The sequence below is a fragment of the Lonchura striata genome, chromosome 6 (genome assembly GCF_046129695.1).
Source record: "Lonchura striata isolate bLonStr1 chromosome 6, bLonStr1.mat, whole genome shotgun sequence".
Taxonomy (NCBI): Eukaryota; Metazoa; Chordata; class Aves; order Passeriformes; family Estrildidae; genus Lonchura; species Lonchura striata.
This window is the reverse complement of record NC_134608.1, coordinates 51514336-51532662: the sequence shown is the minus strand read 5'-3', so window position 1 is coordinate 51532662 and position 18327 is coordinate 51514336. Positions and strand designations below refer to the sequence as shown.

Here is an 18327-nt window from a genome sequence, read left to right as displayed (position 1 = left end):
TTCTTTTTGGTTCACAGATAATTTGAAAGGACTCATATGCTGAGTTTTAAGGTGTATTTTACAAAAACATTTCATATAAAGCTTTTTGCCCATTCAGTCTCTAGCCTCTTAAGTACAGAGAGAGTGCTGCTCCCACTGGTAAAGTCACGGAGCAAATTCCAGCTGGAGACTGGAGTCCTTCTCTCATTTCTCTGCTGGACAAAGCATTCTGCAACGTGTGTTCCCTGCCAGGTGGGCATGCTCCAAAGACAGAGCAGGTTTTGTGCTGTTTCTTAAGTCATACATTATATATAGGGGATGCTTTATACATGATGAGAATAAATCTGTTTTCAGTCCCTAGCTATGGTTCCCAGTGTGCTGTGGAGTGAAGCTGTTCCTGGCAGTGCTGATCTCAACCATGTGTCAAAAATTTCCTTGATACTCACTGAATTCCTGCTACCAAAATTCTTTCTCCTCTGAACACATACAGGATGTGGCCTATGGCAGTATTTTTCATTCTTTGCCTTCTTTCCAGTAAATAAATCTAAGGTAATCTTCTAAGTAGAGTTCCTGAATTATTCTACTTATAGAGTGAACCTTAAAGAACATTCCCCAGATGTGTTGTTTTTTTTCTCCTGAGTGAGTGCAGAGGTTCTGCTGACATTTGTTAGATGTGGACATCTTTGCAGGGGACTATTCATATTATCAGCAGATACTAAACACTGATAATTTCAAAGTTTAGTGGAATAGACAACACATTCACACCAGCAGTACCCCCCAGCAAGGGGAACCAAGAGCAGTGAAGAACAATTTAAAAGTCTGCTACTAATCCAGTCTAACAAATACAATTTGTGCAGTACATATCAACTGCAAAGTGATAGAGCTAATAACGAATCCTTACATTTCACTCTGGCAGTAATTCAGAGAGCTAAAAGTGAGGTGATTAGAGTTATCTTCTCTATTTTTAATGAGACATATACTAACACTGTGAACTTACTGCAGAATCAGCATCCTGGGAATCATCTGCAGGCCATGTGCTTTTTACTAAATGGAAGGGGAAACACAGAGCAAATCTATATTGTTGAAATTGCTTGCTGGGTGTATCACAATGGTGTCTTGGACAGGGGAATTCATAGAATTCAGCAAGAATCAGAAGTTGCCTGACCTGTGTGTCAGTTCACCTGCATTTGGGTTACACAGATGGGTACACAATACAGGGCAGGTCAATTAGAAATCAGACATCCCCCGGAGCAGGCTCTGCCCAGCTCCTTGGCTCTGGGTAGCTACTGAACAACAACCACAACCAAAGTGGGAATGATACCCCACTGAATGAGCAATCCACCTCACCAAAATGAGAGATGGTCCTTGCAGCATTTAGCATCTACACTTTTAAATTGTGGTACTTATTTTATTTATATCTTTCAGTCTGCATCTTTCCTCTTCTTTTTCAGGATGATTCCTCTGCATAATAATCTGCTTTCCGATTTTGCTTCCAACATTCTTCAGTTTAGTATCTATTTGATGGTTTGTCAGAAGTTAGAGAGGAAAGAATACCAGTGTTTGAATCATTTTACCTGGAGTTTCAGAAGTAATAACCAAAAAGAGATGACAAACATGATGTACATTTACAATAGGGGAAAATGTGCCATTTTCTACAGTGTCAGCAATCCCCATCTTGCTAGTAGGTACAATTTTCTAGTGAAAGGGTTTGAAAAAACAAAGCACTCCCTCATCTGGCATCAATGCCCAGAGCAGCAAATTCATAGGCCTAACTGGCTTCTCAGGGCACTAAATTCCTGAATTATCAATTGCAAATATTAAAAGAGCTAATTACACTATTTAATGAAATAATTTTAAATAATTTGATTCTAAAAGAAATACATTTTGAATAAATTATAGGTTCACATAGAATCTGCTCATGATTTGAAACTTTATGTGGAATCTGACCACAATTTATAGCTTGGATTATTTCCTGCCACTGGATTTGGCAGGGGCTGGACTTGTGTAATAGCGTATTAGACTATTTAGATCTTAAATGAATCAACTTCCTGTAACACCAGTGAGTTTTGTACACATAGCAATAAAGCCACGCTTTTAAGAGCTCTGCTGTGTGCTGACCTGCATCTCCCTCATGGCTTTGGAAAGACCTGTGATCTCGGGAAACACAACTTGAAACACCTGATCTGCTGGGGCCTGTATCAGCAATTTAATAGCTGTTTAGTCACGGTGTAAAGGTGGAGTAATCAGACAAACAAGGCTGAAATTAAATCGGAGTGCCCAGCTCTCCCAGGAGAGCTTCCTTTCCAGAAGATCCCGAGGAAAGGTTGAACATTTCTAAGCAGGCACAGCTGGAAAGAGACGAGGGGAGCCACAGCAGCTCCATCAGGCTCCGTGTGCCCAGAAGGGTGGCGATGTGCGCTGTCCGCGGGGATCCAGGCTCTCCCTGCATCACTGCGCTGCCCGGGCATCTCCCGCTGCCAGCACGGCATCTGCGAGCACCGGGACATGCCCCTCTGGCTTTGCTGCGGGATTTCAGGCGTTCTTACTGACAGGAGCCGACCCGAGGAAAATCCCGGGGCTGATAGAGGAATTGTTCTTCTTCCCGGCAAATAGGTTTTTATTTTCGAACGAGAGGAACAAACGGAACAAGGTTCACCTTTTCCTGGGCGGCCGCGGAGTTCCAGAGGCGCGGAGGGGCTCCCGCCTCCGCTTCCCGAGGGGAGATCCCGCTCCCTTCGCTGATGGAAAGCATCGCCGAGGGAAAACGAGCTCGCACACGGGCTTTATCCCGCTGCCCTGGGGCACGATCGGCGCTGGAGTGTGTCCAGGGAAGGGAAAGGAATTGGGGAAGGGTCTGGAGTGCTGAGGGGAGCGGCTGAGGGAGCTGGGAGCCGGGAGAAAAGGGGGATCAGGAGGAACCTTGTGGCTCCGCAATTCCGGAGAGTGTTCCCGGGGAGGGTCGGGTCCTTCTCCCAGGCAACCAGAGCCAGGACAAGAGAACACAACCTGTAGAACTTCTCCTCGTATGCCATGGGAGGTTCAGGTCGGACATCAGGAGGAATTTCTTCGCAGGAAAGGTGATTCTACACTGGAAGGACTGCCCACAGACCTGGTGGAGTCACCGTCCCTGCGGGTGTTGACGGAACGACTGGACGTGGCAGTGCCATGGTCTGGTTGACACGGCGGTGCTCGGTCATGGGTTGGACTCGGGTGATATCAGAGGCCTTTCCCAACCTAACTGAGCCTGGGATTTATGCGATTTATGTCATTCCTTCGTAGCCGGGGCCGCCCCGCACCGTATTTACCACTAGTGAGCGCATCCCTGTTACCGTATATACACATACGGGTACGCACAAAAGCCGGCGTTACCGTATTTACCGCCACTAACCCGCCACCGCATTTCAAGGACAACACGTGCTCCCGTACACCACAGCGAAGCCGTAATGTCCCGAGAAAAGCGCATGCGCCGTGCAGCGGCGGGGGCGGGAGCGCGGCCGCGACCCGGTGGGGTGAGGAGAGGAGGAGCGGCCGGTCCCGCCTCCTCCTCCTCCTCCTCCTGCCCGCGGCTCCCGGTGCTGCCGGTCCCGCCTCCTGCTCCCCGCGGCTCCGGTGCCGCCGAGGCCTGCCCCGGCCCTGACTCACCGGTCCCCGGGGCGCCGCAGAGCCATGGCGCAGCGAAGGGCGGCGGAGCGCGGGCCTTGCCAGGCGGCGGCGGAGAGCGCCAGGCACCAGCGGCAGCTTCTGGAAGGTGCCGGGGGCTCGGGGCGGCGGGAGCGGGGCTGACCTCGCCCTGGTATCGGACGGTGCCCGATGGGGTGTCGGTGCCCGTGCGGCTCTCGGTGCTCTCGGGCAGCGGCACCGGGGCGGCCGGGCCGGGCCCCTCCGGTGCGTGTGGGGTGAGGCGGTCCCCGCCCCTCGGCGCCCGAAATGGGCACCGAGCGCTTTCCCTTTCCCCGGGAGGGAAGACGCGTGCTCCGTGCCTCTGTGTGTGTTGGTGTAATTCCACTACCGGCACGCCTGAAGTGCATAAAGTGGAAGTGGCAGAAAGCGCAGTCGGCTGAGTTTTCCTTTGTTGCCCCATAAGTTGGTTATTTGTTTATTTATCTGTAATTTGCTTTGCTCCCTGGAGGAGGTGTTGTCAGAACAGCCGCGGTGCAGTGCCTGGGACAGGCTGCGCGGAGAGGGTTGGAGTCTCCCTCCGTGCGTGGCGATACCGGGAGCCGTGCGGATCCTGCTCCTGGGATGAGCCTCCAGCTGCGAGCTTGGGCCGGGTACCCCCCCAGCCTGGCCCTCCTGGGATTCTGTGCTTGTAATTGCTTTGTGGATGTTGCCTTTGGCCTCGGCTGACCCAGTGCACAGCTGTGGGGTCGCGCTGACCTTACACCTAAAAAGCCTTACAGGCGATAAAATCGCCAGCTGGCCCAGCGGGCTCCGTGGGTTTCGTCACCCAGTCGCTGCATTTCGCAACAGTGAGGTGTCGGCGTGACCCACTTGAGTGTTGTGTGTTGGCATTGTGCGAGAGGCGTCTGCGAGGGAAAACACAGCCTCGGCTCTTTGTGTGCTCTCCGGGTGACCCTGGGTGGGAAGCTGGGTGAGCCTCAAAGTGCCTGAGGAGAGAGTGGTTTGGTACATGCACACACACACACGCCGGTGTGGATGCATAGAGTACTTAGCATGGTGTTCATTTCAGTTATAAATTCTTTATAGGTGTAGTTGCATTTGTGATTATGAATGTATTGCACTTACGCGGTCATTTTGATAAAAATATAAAATACAGAAGAGGCCTAAAACATCATTACGTCACTTACTGTGCTCCAATTGCTTCCACTACACAAGGACTTAAAAGCTGATAAACACTTATGTATATATATCCACATGGATATAAATAATGGATGTAAAATAATGTGTAATTCCCAAGACTAGCACTTTATATCATAGGCTAGCATGTGTGTTTATGTAGATGTCCTCCTAATGAGTGTCTCACCTAACTGGCTGTATCTGATAGTCTTTCATTAGAGGGGAAAAAAAACCCCCAAAATCTGTTAATGAGCAGGTTTTTAAGTTACATTGTACATCCTGGAAATTGAACTTCAAGTTGAATCTCTAGTTAATTAGACTGGCAGAAGATTTCTGGCATAAAGGAAAACATATATATGGCTTACGTTGTTCAGCTCTATTTTTTGCTTTTACAAATGTATTTATTAATTGAGGCTTAAATTATTATGGATCATAGAGGGTGACTTCTGTGGGATGTTTGCCATCATGAAAACTTCAAAGTTGTTTGAAAGCTTTCAGGGAATGTGAGCAATGTGTGTTATTGAAAGCATTGTTTGGAAGATGTCCACAGAGAGTTTACTTTAATATTCCCTTAAAGGATAAGTTTGAAATCTGCCGTAAATCATGAGGGATTGGGGTTTTTTTGTTTTGTTTTGCTAGGGCTGGGTTTTTTTCTAACTTTGTTTCATGTTTAATTTCAGGGAAAGCTCTTGCAGAAGGTGGATCAGCTCGGACATCACTTCTTATTTTAGTGTCCATCTTCTTATCAGCTGCTTTCCTTATGTTCCTGGTATATAAAAATTTCCCACAACTTAGTGAGTAAGTATGTTATAAAAGTTTAATTTATCAATTTATTTTCTTTTCAGTATGGGACTGTAGATGAGCGTGCATGGGGATATGACACAAACTCAGAGAATTGTTCTTGATCTGAGGTTTCTGTTGCACAGTGGAGATCCTGTGTTGTGAGGTGTTACCCCCTGGCACATTGTCAGTGGTAACTGACTCTTCTTGGCCACCTTCAGCTGAGAGCCAGAGTGTGTTTGGTTCAGGCCAAGTTCACTTGAAACTTCCTTGTGCCTTGGTGAATCTGGAGGCTGTCCCCAAAAGGGGAAATCCTTCTTCCTTCCTAGCTGACCTTTGCATTCACTTTTTCTCCTCCTTGTTGCACCCTGTACTTGTGTTGGGATGGCAGGCAGGCTGACAGGAGGAAGCCTGCTTGTCTGGCAGCCTTCTTTTTCACTTTTAGTAGTTAAATTTCTGTCTGATTAACTTGCTCAACAAGGTCAGTTTGCAGTGGCCCATCCCTAAGCCTGATACAGACGGAACAAAGACGCTTAAATGTGCTGCCCAGGGTTGCACCAGATTAAGGTGGGACATGAGATTTTTGCCCTTAGAACTTTATTTGTTTGTGAGGTGAAATTCTGCCACTCCTGCTGCACTTCAACTGTTCTGACCCCAGCACTGAGGCAGCTGTAGTTGGTTTTGGCTGAAATGTTGGCTGCTTTCACTTGCCAAGGTTTGGTTTGTGCAATTTTTTTTTTCATCGGTACTTGGTAAGAAAAAAAAAAAGCCTAGAAAAGAAGCACTTCATTGTACTGAATAAAATACCCAGCTTGCAAATACCTAAAATCGGGGATTTTCTAATATATACCACACTGTAAATATTAGGTGTTCATCTGAGAACATTAGTACAACAATAATCATGGTTTGTTTGCTGAAGCTGTAATTTAGTGTTGTAGTGTATCTAATTATCTCTGTATTCAGTAGGTAATTGTACTACACTGTTTGATTATATTTCCATCATTCCTGCTTTTTTTTTTTTTTTTTTTCTCTTCAGAGAAGAAAGAGAATGTATAAAGGTTCCTAGAGATATGGATGATGCAAAGGCCTTGGGGAAAGTCTTGTCCAAATACAAGGACACATTTTACGTTCAAGTGTTAGTGGCTTATTTTGCCACATATGTTTTGTATCCTTTTTCTGATATAAAGGGCAGTTTTAATGTAGTCGTGCTTCTCTGAAAATGAAAAGTACAGTTTGATAAATTCTTGGTCATGGATGCAGTTTAACATCCCTAGGAGTGTCTACAAAGAGACAAATATTTGAAACTCTTGGAAATTTGAAAACTTTTCTCTGTATTTTAGGCTTGGTCTTACTTTAGTAACTTCTAAAATAAAGTGAATTTTGAGGTAGAAATTACTGTTTGCTCTAAAAGAAAACTGACTACTGCTTTGTTCTTCCTTAAGGCATTCGAAGTTCCATGTAAAGGTAATTTATAGAATATTTAGCAGTATTTCTGAAGGAAAATATTTTGAGCCGTCTTTCATTTCTGTCGTGCCCAAATTCACAAAACCAAATCTCTGTTTTCTTTTAGAGAGACAAATTTCTGAAGTGCTTTCTGTCCAGAGAGACACAAAGGCTACCTATGTTCTGTGGTGACTTCTTTTTTCTGAGTGCTGAATATATTAATTAATCATTAAACACACTCTTAACTGGAACACTTATCTAAAGGTTAATAACTTTAAAGCTGTAGAAGAGGTTTGTGTCACAGTTTTAATGCAGGAGGCTTTTGTAACTCAGGAGAGTCAGCACTGAACGTGCCATTAGTAATATCCTTCAGCTCATTCTTTCAAAGTATTCCACAAGAAGTATTTAATATTTCCCGAATTATAGATCTAGGAAGAAAATTAAAACATTAGTTTATAAATTAACAAGGAGTAGATAAGTTGGCTCTTTTGAGCTGCTCTAGCAGTTCTAGATGTGATGACCTTTACTGTCGTAGCAGCAGAATGTGGTCAGTATCCAGGCACAGTACAGTTACCTCTGAACCTTGGCATGGCTTAGCAAAAGCTGTACTGCACTCAGGAAAACTATTGGGCTTTTTAATATTTCTGTCAGCTCAACTTGGGTAAAATAGTGTACAGGTTTTTTTTTGCTTTATAACTTTTCTATCCAAAGTGGGCAATGCATCATAGTCTCAAGTATGCCTAGCAAGCCGTAAGTCCAACAACCTGCTTGCTTATGCTGCAGAAACCTAATTTTTGCCTTTCAAAAATTTCTGACTGAAATTAGTCATCAGCTCCTGTAGTAAGTGATTACACTGAGCCTATTTGTAAGGAAGTAATAGCTGCCTTCATACATTCAGTCTTCCGTGAAACTTGTGCTTATGGGCTCGGACAGGCCTGTGAACTCTCCAGAGAGAATGTCTGAAACTGCACATCTCTAGTCAACAGGGTAAAATCAGGTGTTTCCTGGAAGTCACAGTAAATCCTCTGTGGCAGCTGTAGCACAGATAAAGAGAAAAATGTGGTCAGCATTTATTACTTTGTGACTTACTGTTTGTATGTGTTGTGATGGATCTGCATCTTGTTGCTCTGTGCTTCAGCTTTGTGTGCTACTCCACAAAAGGCTTTTTGAAGTAAGGCTCTTGAGAGGCCCTGCCTATTTATGTTTTTTCTAATTGTAAAATGTTATAAAATTAAGAACCATGTAGCTTTTTAGAAATGTGTTTTTCCTTAACAAAGATGCATCCAGCTTGCAAACATTTGCTATTCCTGGGTCTATATTCCTCAGTATCCTGTCAGGGTTTCTTTATCCCTTTCCACTGGCCTTATTTCTTGTTTGTTTGGTAAGTATGGAAAGTAGTTCGTGAGGGAATATATCTCTATCCATTTGGAATATAACCAAGCATCTGAGCAGCTTCCTGTTGGAAATGATCAGTCTGAAATTGGCATGCACTTCAGTTTCTGATGAACTATTGAGTTCTTACTCAGCTCTGCTGCAAGAATGGCATTACCCACAAAATTCACTGTAGCATTGGGTGATGATCCAAAACACTGAGCTGTTTCTCCAGGTTTTCTTAATAACGAAGACATTGGAGTGTGAATCAGGGTTTCCCACACTCTAAATTTGTTTAGCATCTGCCTGAACCCAGTTGTAATTCAGTATACAATTACTGTGGTTCTATTATCACACTGCAAAATTCATCTGTTTTTTAACTGGTTTAAATATGCAAGAAGCTTAGTTTAAGATGTGAAATGTATGTTATAAACAAGCTTTAAAATATGTCATGGGCAAAAGATGCAATCATGATGAGCCTTAGTATTGAGAATGCAGGGAGGACCCTGTTCAGTTTTCGTGTTTGAAATTCTTTAATGGCATTGTGCCTGTTATTTGCAAAGCTTTCACTGTTCAAAGTCTTAGAACTGCAGAAGCATTCAATATTAACTGATAAGTAATCAATGTTGTCTACTTTGAGTGTTGAGGTTGAACAAAATGCCTTGGGAATAAACAGTCTTGTGTCAACAACATTCTTAGGGAGTGTGTCCATACTGCTGGAGGTGAGCCGTAATGGAGGGCTGCATGGAAACCTGCTCTAGCCAGGCAGTGTAGTTAATACAGACACAAGGCTGACATTAAATAGAGTTTCTGCTCATTTGTTGTTTGTTTTTCTTCGGGGTTTTTTTTTAGTGCTCAGGACTTGGAGCTTCATTCTGCTATATGCTGTCATACTTAGTGGGACGTCCTGTTGTGTACAGATATTTAACAGAAAAAGCAGTAAAATGGTCAGAACAGGTAAGGTTTGGAGAGATGCTGGAACTTCTTGTACAAAATGTGTCATGGAATAGCATGGAAAACTAGGAGGTCTTGTGCTCATGTATCCAGTTACACAGAAGGGATTCTGGAAGCATTCCTGATTTTATGGTGTTTCCCATGAGAAAGTTGTCCTTACCTCGGAAGTTTTACAACTGATCACCCCCCTGGTTTATTTAGTGTCAATAGGAAACCTCTCCAGTTTCAGGTAATTTCAAGTAATTGCTCTCTAAGCACTAATGAAAGCTGGGTTTGTATTTTTGTGTTGGAGGAACCTGTAGCTGTAGGTCTGATTGAAAAACCTTACTATTAACATGTTGTTGTAGTTGGAGTATTTAGAAACTTTTTCTTAGAGTATCTGGTAACATTAGGTTCAGCAAGTCTTGATTGTGAGGTGAACTTAAAGGTTTTGCAGTACAGAAGTGCAGTCTTGACCTTATGTGTCTTTAATTGATACTCTGAAACATTCAAACAAATTTTTATTTTTTGCCAGTGTGAAGCACATGAACTCTGTTCAAGATTTTTCTGAATCAAAAAAATGCTTTATACTTGTTCCTCATTGAGTAAGATATGGCACTGTGTCAGGCACATTTGACCTTGTTAGATTTTACAGTACCATTTTGACTCTTGACCCAAGTAAATCTTAATGTTGCAGTATTATCTTGAGGCTCATTCTGAGTAGTAAATGGTTACTATTGCTGTTGGTAGAACTGAATATGTGATTTAAAATTGCATGTGCAACTCATATCTCACTGTTTCCCGGTTAATTGGACTGTATCATGCTTATCATGCTTGCATGTTGAGGTTAAGGCATTTTATATGCAGCATTAATCAATATTTAAATATTGTCAATCGTTAAGGTTTAAAAAACCCACGGTGCTCCTGATTTTGATGTTACAGTAAAATCTAAATTTGGATAAAGCTGAAAAACAGGGTTGTGACTGGGGTGAGCTGCCATTTGAGATTTCAGGTGGAATTGCAATCAGACCAGGTGTGTTTTTTAACTGTTTGAGGGTTAAGCTTAGTGCAGGTCTGCCAGGATAGGCCAGAATTGTGGATGCTTGGTTATCCTTGCAGCTTGGATTGCACTTGCTGTCTGAAAGGGCTGATGTGCTAGACAGGCTGGGGGGGAGAAGGGGCTTTGTTGTAGCATTGCTGCAAGGAGCTGGGCTAGACCTGAGCACATAATTGAAACCACAAATGAAGTTGGAGCTGTTGTTGCTCCTGGGTAAATGTTCATGCTGGGCACTGTAACCTCAGGGGAGACAGGCTTTGGAGCTGTGCTAGGAGCAGCCACCTCATGAAGTGCAGAGCCGTGACCTGGCTGCGTTTCCAGGTGAGGAATGTAGCTGTGTTTCAGGCTTGATCACAACTTAGAACAGAATGGCTTGAGGGGCAAACTTCATTGCTAGTTCCTGCAAAAGCTCAGGAATGGGGTGACAGGCTGGCTGTGGTGGCTGGGATGTTGCTCTGCCTATGACTCCTTTGCTGCTTGAGTTGGCTGAGTCAGTCAGACACATCACCACTGCTCTGCCACACACAGCTATTTCCAGGCTGATCTCAGTGTATTTAACAGGTGATTCACTGAGCACTCTTCCCCACATCACACATTTTTAACTGGTTTTTATGTTTGCAGTGTGTAAATGTCTACAAAATACAGAGGAAAAAACTCTTTAAACCTCTATGGCTGTGTATTTTCAAGGCAGGGATTTTTTTAACCAAAATTTTGTTTGTTTGGTTTTGTTTTGGCAGGTTGAACGACATAGAGACCATCTCATTAACTACATAATATTTTTGAGAATAACACCTTTCCTTCCCAACTGGTTTATCAATATCACATCTCCTGTAATCAATGTGCCATTGAAAGTGTTTTTCATTGGCACTTTCCTAGGTAAGAATCGTGGCTAGTGAGCCACAGTTTGGGGTGGCCAGAAGAAGAGGTATACACTATAGCTTTTATAATTGGCATATTTTTGCACATACTTTTAAATCTGATTAGAGAACAATGTGGTATTTTTCCTTTATGAACTTTAGGAAAAGGTTAATTATTTTTTCGTTACGGAAAATCAGTTTGTAAAGAGAACTTGAAATCTGAAGAGTCTAAAGAGCAGAGATTATTTGCTTAGTCTCCTGTATTTGAGTTTGCATAAAAAATACTAATGAAGGCTTGAAACCAGTTTTATGGATAAAGGTTTTTTATCTTTGAATTCTGTATTTACAGCCCTCTTTAAAAAAAAAGTACAAGACAACAAAGTATCAATAATCTGGTGTTTAAATTTGGTTTACTAATTTTTAAGGGTTTTTTACCCTAACCAGCTGTTTTTTCATCCTTTCCTTGCTACAGGTGTAGCACCACCGTCTTTTGTAGCCATTAAGGCAGGAACAACGCTGTACCAGCTTACAACAGCAGGGGAAGCTGTTTCCTGGAACTCTGTTTTTGTTCTCATGATTCTAGCCATCCTCTCCATCCTACCAGCTCTCTTCCAGAAGAAGCTGAAACAGAAGTTTGAATAAGGATCAAACTGGACCAGAATTTCCCATACTTCATCTCAGGATCAGCACTTCTGATATTTGTATATTTGCTTTTCTATTGGATCTTAAGCAATTATAGGGAAGGTTTGTGATTGATAAGAATGTCTTTAAATGAACACATGGCCTTAAACTGAAGGAAATGTGTTCAGAAATGTACTGCATATAGTTTTGTAACCAAACACCAGTGTTTTACTTTGGGATGGTGTATGTGTGGCCCTCAGGATGAGGGAATTGAGAACATAGATGTAACATTTTACTCTAGTTACATGCAGAGCAAAAATTGTGGTGTAGACATAAACTACAGGTGATGCTCTCTGACACTTGCAGGAAAACCCCCTGAACTATTCAGCCCCAACTTTGTAACATTCTCTGTAGGCTTGCATGTGGTCTGGTCTGAGTGCATTTCTCACTAACAATATTTCTCTTTTTTGCCTTGGGGAGTTTCAAAATAATGTAACGGTGCTCACTCAGAAACAAAGGTTCTTTGCAGTACTTTACAATATTATTCTCATCCTGGTTGTTTACCTCTATTTATTAGTGCTGTATGGTATTAAATACTTGAACCTACATCTGCTTTTCTTACTGGATTAACAAAGGCAAAGTGTCACTTCATTCCCTCTTGGTCCCTGTAAAGCTTTATTCTGGGAGCAGATAGAGGAAGGGAGGGAGCAGCTTAGAATTCTTATCTTGGCTAGCTGATGATTTTTAAGTTCTAATTTTCATTTTTTAATGTTGATTATTTTGCCAATATTTCATTTGCATAGATTTATCCTGCCAGCTTAAGAAAGTGATGGTATGATTATATAAAACTTGCAGTTTTCAAGTGATTTAAAAACACTTAAGCAGTGTGATGGTACCATTTCTCAAGCAATATGTAAAGAGCATAAAATCTCTCATTGCAGCTTGATTAGCTTAAAGAAATGTCAGGTACACAAACTGGTGCAGTTCCAATCAAACAGCTGATCCCAAATAATGTTCAGAGCACCATGGAACAGCAGGCTCTTGTGTATATAAAAATGGGAGTTCCATTGTCTGCCAAGGCAGTGACTGGCAGTGGGCAGCCAGCCGTGACTCACCTGCAGTAGCAGTCTGTATTCTCTCAGTAAGGTACAAGATACCTTCCCCTGTGCTTCCAGCTGTGGTTTGTTGTGTTGTCAGTGGAACCCCATCAAACAAGCCCTGGGCAAGGAGGAGCTGGGGAGCACATTGGTGTTTTATCTGACTGAAGCCAGTGCTGCTCACATGGTTTGAGCTGATGCCCCAGCAGTGTCTTGCTGGAGAGGGACTCAACACATCAGCATCTGCTCCAGTTCCAGGGTTTATTGGTCTGTGTCCTTGTGTCAGCTTGTGATCGTATCATAGATCTTCGAGATGTAAGAGAACAGTTCATGAATGTGATAGTGTAAAAGGTACTGACTGGTACCTTTAAAGGGTTTATTCATTTTTGTAATTTAATGTTAATTGACTGCTTCATTTCATCACAGTATTACTTGTAAATATATAGTAAATATTATTGGTACACCATTTGTCTTTTATTTAAATCCAGGCTGCACAGTAAATGCTATTTTTTACATAAGTATAAAGGAATTTATATCAGTTTTGTTTGCAGGTTTATTGTAAGATCACTCAGCTCCAGCAATTCTTTTGTTACTTAGAATTTACTCTAAAAGTGTACTTTGGCGTTTAAAACTGAACAACGATTACTTTTTTTGCTGCCATTCTAATCTCCAGAGCTCCTCTACCCAGGGAATTCATTCCACAGTAAACCTGTATGTGAATTGAGCCATGTGAGCAAGTGTCTCCAGGACTACTGAGTGTGAAGCTGCTGTGGATTTACAACCTACTTTTCTGCAGAGTTAACTCCTCATGCAGACAAACTCTCAGAATAAATTACCTACCACTTATTTGACAGTGGCTTTTCTCAAAATCTGTCTCAATTCCTGGTCAGTAACAGAAGCTGCTGTAACATCCCTCCCATGCCAGTGTTTTGGTGGAGCCTTGTCGCTAAAGGAGGAGCTGAACTCTCTTTCAATCTAACTTGGCATTTTCACTGGCTTCTGTTTCACTATGGAGATGGGATCAGGCTCTGTTACTGAAGACCTGATGTGTTTCAGCCACAAGACTGGCCTCCCATCACAATAACTAAAAGCCTTAAGACCTTAAAAAGGTTCAAAATAGGATTCTTTACTTTTTCAAAACTTTAGCATTTTTTTAACCCATCCCTTCTGTGTTTATCTTCAGCTGCCAGCAGCCTGAGGTGCTTCCCTATCCCATGAGGACTTCTGAGCGTTGTGCAGAGTGAGGCAGGCCTTGTGGAAAGCAAAAAAAGCACTGTGCTGTGGGGTACTGTACTAGCCTACACTTTCCTTTAGGGAATCCAGCAAGTGATGCAAGAGATAGCCATAACATTTTGACAGAAAAACAGTGGCTACCATGAAACAAACCAGGACATCAGAAAGATGTAGCTTTGTTTTTTAATTGCAAGGGATTTTTGAGCTGTTAGGTGACCTGTTTATCTTTTGGAAGTTTTTTGTGATACCTGCATGACATCATTACTAAGTGTCTCTTGCCATTTGATAATAAAGCTGTTATATAAAATCTGAAATGCTGTATTTTTTGAGTATAATGAAGCATTTTGAGCTTCCCACTAAGCTGAATTTTTATTAACCTGTTTAAAAGGGCTGAGTTCTTAAATGGTATTTTTAATGACTGATTAAAAATTAAACTGAGCTGATTACATCTGTAGATGAGGTTAATTCTGTTTCTACATTTATTTCAAAATAAGTAGGTAAATTTGACTTCCTTTTATCTCTGAAATTAATTCCTCACATACAGCAGCAATTTTAAAAAGTTTTTCTGGTTTGTATTGGAAGGCAACAGAGTCCAACTTCTGTCTCTTTGAATATATCTTTTTGCACAAAGTGCCTTTTTCAAATTAATCTCTTGTGGAAAATCCCTGTGCCAAAGCTACTGCAGCTTCATTCACCTTCCCTTAATATTCTGTCAAGGCCAGTTTATGAAATGCTTTTTCTTCTTTGTATAGAAAACTTGCTGAAAGAATAAGGCAGAAGAAATAAAAGTCAAAATTAAGAACCTTTTGTTAGCGAATGATGCTGTTATGCAAAGTCAAAACATCTTTTGTTTTTAGGCAGCTGAAGATTTTTGTGTGTTTCTGAGAATTTTCCTTATGTTGTAGTGTAGAGTTTGGGAACCCTATAGTTTAGTATGGCAGTGCTAAGAGGGAAATGAAAAAGGGTTTTGATGGGAAAGGAGGATCCAGAGCAACTTTTTCAAATTTTCATCAAAGAGAAGTAAATACTCTGGCTATTTTTATGACCAGTTGATGTCTTGCAATGACAGACATTTGTAAGTCTCAGCTGGTGGCTTTATGGCTCCAGGTCACCCAAACTGAAAGAAGTTACAGCCTTTTAGTACTAGCAATTAATATAAATAATGGCATAATACATTTACTAACACACCATAACTCCCCTTCCAGTTCTTAAAAATGCTCCACCTGGTGTGATAATTCCCATTTCCTTGTTTTATAGTACACAAGAAAGAATCTGGGTCTGGATTAGGAGAGCTCAATTAGTGACTGGTGTATATGTGAGAAGCCTCATAAAGGTCCTTTCTGTAAACAGTCTTCCAAACACAGAGAATTCTGCTCCTGTGCAGCTGTGTGGGACTTCAGGGGTCTCCTCATGGCCTTTAGAGGTTTATAGGCCCTGGTAGACCCCCAAGAGGGGCTGGGAATGGTTCAGTGGGAAATAGCTTTTAAAATTCTGCCTCAGAATTGAGATCTAATGTTACACTCGTAACTCCTGATTTTTCGTTTACAACCCAGCCCTGAGGAGTTGTATCTGAAACCTGGAATTTGCAGTGTTTACTGTACTTGGAAGATCACTAAATCATTCTATGTTTGACTCTGTTTTGTGATAAACTGATTTCTCATGCCTGTGAGAAAGATAAACTCTTTGTCAACCCTGAACTTGCGCAGGATTTGCTTCTTCAGCTGGATCCCTTTAAGTCTATGGGGCCTGATGGGATTCATTCAGGAGTACTCAGAGACCTGGATGGTGTCATCACAAGACCTCTCTCAATGATTTCTGAATGCAAACTACAGGCCTGTCACTCTCACTCCAATGCCCGATAAAATAAAGAAGATTCAGTAAAGCTTTTGATACCATCTCTCACATTGTCCCTCTGGAGAAAATGCCCAGCACTCAGCTGGGTAAACACAGGTGAGTGAGTGGCTCAAGGGTCAGGCGCAAAGGGTTGTAGTGAATGGGGTGACATCACCTGTGGGTCCTGTCACTCATGGGGTTCTGCAGGATTCCATCATCAGCCCCATTCTCTTCAACAGCTTCATTAATGACCTGGATACAGGACTGGAAGGAATGCTAAGTAAGGACTGGATGGAGCATTAAGCAAGTCTGCTGACTACACAACACCGGGAGGAGCTGTAGACTCGCTGGAGGGCAGGTGCCCTGCAGAGACCAGGGCAAGGGAGCACCAGCTGTATGAAGCTTAACAAAGGCAAGTGCTGGATTCTGCACCTCGGTATGGAGCAGCCCTGGATGTATGGAGAAACTGGGGAATGAGGTGTTGGAGAGCAACATTGTGGAATGGGAACTGGGGGTTGTAGTTGGTAAATTGAGCTTCAATCCATAGTGTGGGCTCCTGCAGCTGGAGAGAAGAGGGACAGCGCTGCATGGGAGTTTAGGAAATGTTCTGCCCCCTGAATTGTCAGTTCTGCTCTGAGCTGTGCCCTGATGTGTGGGGATCTCTGTGTTAGATGATCTGCTGTGCAGGCTGTATTCCACGAGTCTGTCATGTAGATGTCACACCAAATGGTCAGTAAGTTGCAGCCAGAGTCAAGTGTCTGTTCTGCAGAGTGGAGAGGACTGCTTTAATTATAAGAGTCACTGACTGGATTTTTGTTTTCTTAAAGAATCCAGGGTAAATATCTTAATCAGAGTCATTAGAAGACACCATGGCACCCTGACAACTGGAGCAATTTGTTTGTGCATTGAGCTCTGTTACTTTTCAAAGCTTAGCTCATCTTGGGAAACAACTGCCCAGAAAAAAAGAGAAATACCCCAATTCAGACTTCTTCAATTCTCTGAGCGATGTTGAACAGAACCGTAATTTGCTGTTGTGTTTTCCTATTGTTTAGTAAATAAACTCTTCCAAAAGAGTTTTGGATTGCTGGCAAAGTAAATCTGAATTAAGTAGTATGAGGAAATACTCAAGATATCTTTGTATCAAGTTATGTTCTTCATTATTTTAAAGACTATTTTAAAGGTTTGAGCTTGAAAATACAAGTCTTTGCCATAGAAAACATCAGCTGAATCAACATTGATGGTCTTGCCAAAGACAATGAATCTTTTAAATCTCTTCCTACTTACTAATATGTCCTTATGATTCTCTAGCTAAAGAATCCTAGTTTCCACAGAATTTACAATTCCACAATTCCAATTTTCTCAACATCATAATGAATACTTTAAAGAATTCATAATGTTGTCTAGAGTGTTGTTGTTTTACTCATGGACATCTAAGCCATTTGCAGTTTCCTGACAGCATTGCCATATTTTGGGTGCTTCCTGTGACGGGAACATTGGTCAAGATGACTGACAGATTAAAGCTACTGGCCTTTGAAGTAGATGTCACAGATGTTCTTTGTGGTCACTAGGCAAGAGTATTTCAGAAATGAAATAATTGGAGAGGGAAAAGACACAATGGAAAAGAGAATCACTGGCAAAATGGGAGGAGAAAGCTCTTACTTTTCAGGTACATCTGCTGGAGGCACAGATTTGGGAGGGACTGTGCTCTAAGTTGTCCTGGAACGCAGAGGATTTATCTGACAAAATAGGAAAGAGCTTTCCACAGCAAAAATTTGGGTTAACATTTCCTTGGTTCTTGTTCACACAGTTCCACCCCTCTTGTCCATTTCTCATAGCAATTCAAAGCAAATCTGAGTTTCTTAGTCTGAGACTCTCCTTTTAAAAAAATATTTCCTGTTCCTCACCCTGTTGCATAGCAAGGCATGTGTGCATTTAAATATTGCTGCTCAACAGTATCTCTGGTAAACCTCTGTTTACTTAGTGGCCCGTCTAGCTTTATTTACTGATTATTTACAAAATAAATGGTTATTTCTGAAACAGTTGAGGCAGAACAACTTTTTATTTCCCTCTTTTACTCTTTATTTGACAAAAAGCCCCTGCCAATATCTGTGCTGTTTACCCAGACGTTCCTGCAAGTGTCAGAAGAGACCCTCAGGCTATGGCTTTTGTTATAAGGGTTAAAGTACTGTTCAAGCTTACTTAAAAGAGATTCACCACGTGCTGAATACATTGTCCTTTACCACACTGAAAGCAGATTGAGAAGACAAATGTGCAAAAAATAGCTAGAGAACAGAGCAGAGTAAGAGCAATCAGATTTAGCTATTTC

At 42.2% G+C, this 18327-nt stretch overlaps 1 protein-coding gene across 1 annotated transcript; it reads left to right on the top strand.

Annotated features, from left to right (window-relative positions):
- The first annotated feature begins 3533 nt into the window (after window positions 1–3533).
- On the top strand, window positions 3534–14482 carry TMEM41B (transmembrane protein 41B). The gene is made up of 7 exons (XM_077784296.1): window positions 3534–3727; window positions 5457–5574; window positions 6593–6721; window positions 8287–8380; window positions 9223–9327; window positions 11098–11236; window positions 11690–14482. The coding sequence occupies exons 1-7, from the start codon at window positions 3646–3648 to the stop codon at window positions 11857–11859; spliced, it is 837 nt and encodes a 278-aa protein (XP_077640422.1). The 5' UTR covers window positions 3534–3645; the 3' UTR covers window positions 11860–14482.
- The last annotated feature ends 3845 nt before the right edge of the window (window positions 14483–18327 follow it).

Coding starts and splice junctions, on each gene's coding strand:
- TMEM41B (XM_077784296.1), top strand. CDS start 3,646: ATGGCGCAGCGAAGGGCGGCGGAGCGCGGGCCTTGCCAGGCGGCGGCG. Junction 3,728..5,456: donor CCAGCGGCAGCTTCTGGAAG/GTGCCGGGGGCT, acceptor GTTTAATTTCAG/GGAAAGCTCTTGCAGAAGGT. Junction 11,237..11,689: donor TTTCATTGGCACTTTCCTAG/GTAAGAATCGTG, acceptor TCCTTGCTACAG/GTGTAGCACCACCGTCTTTT.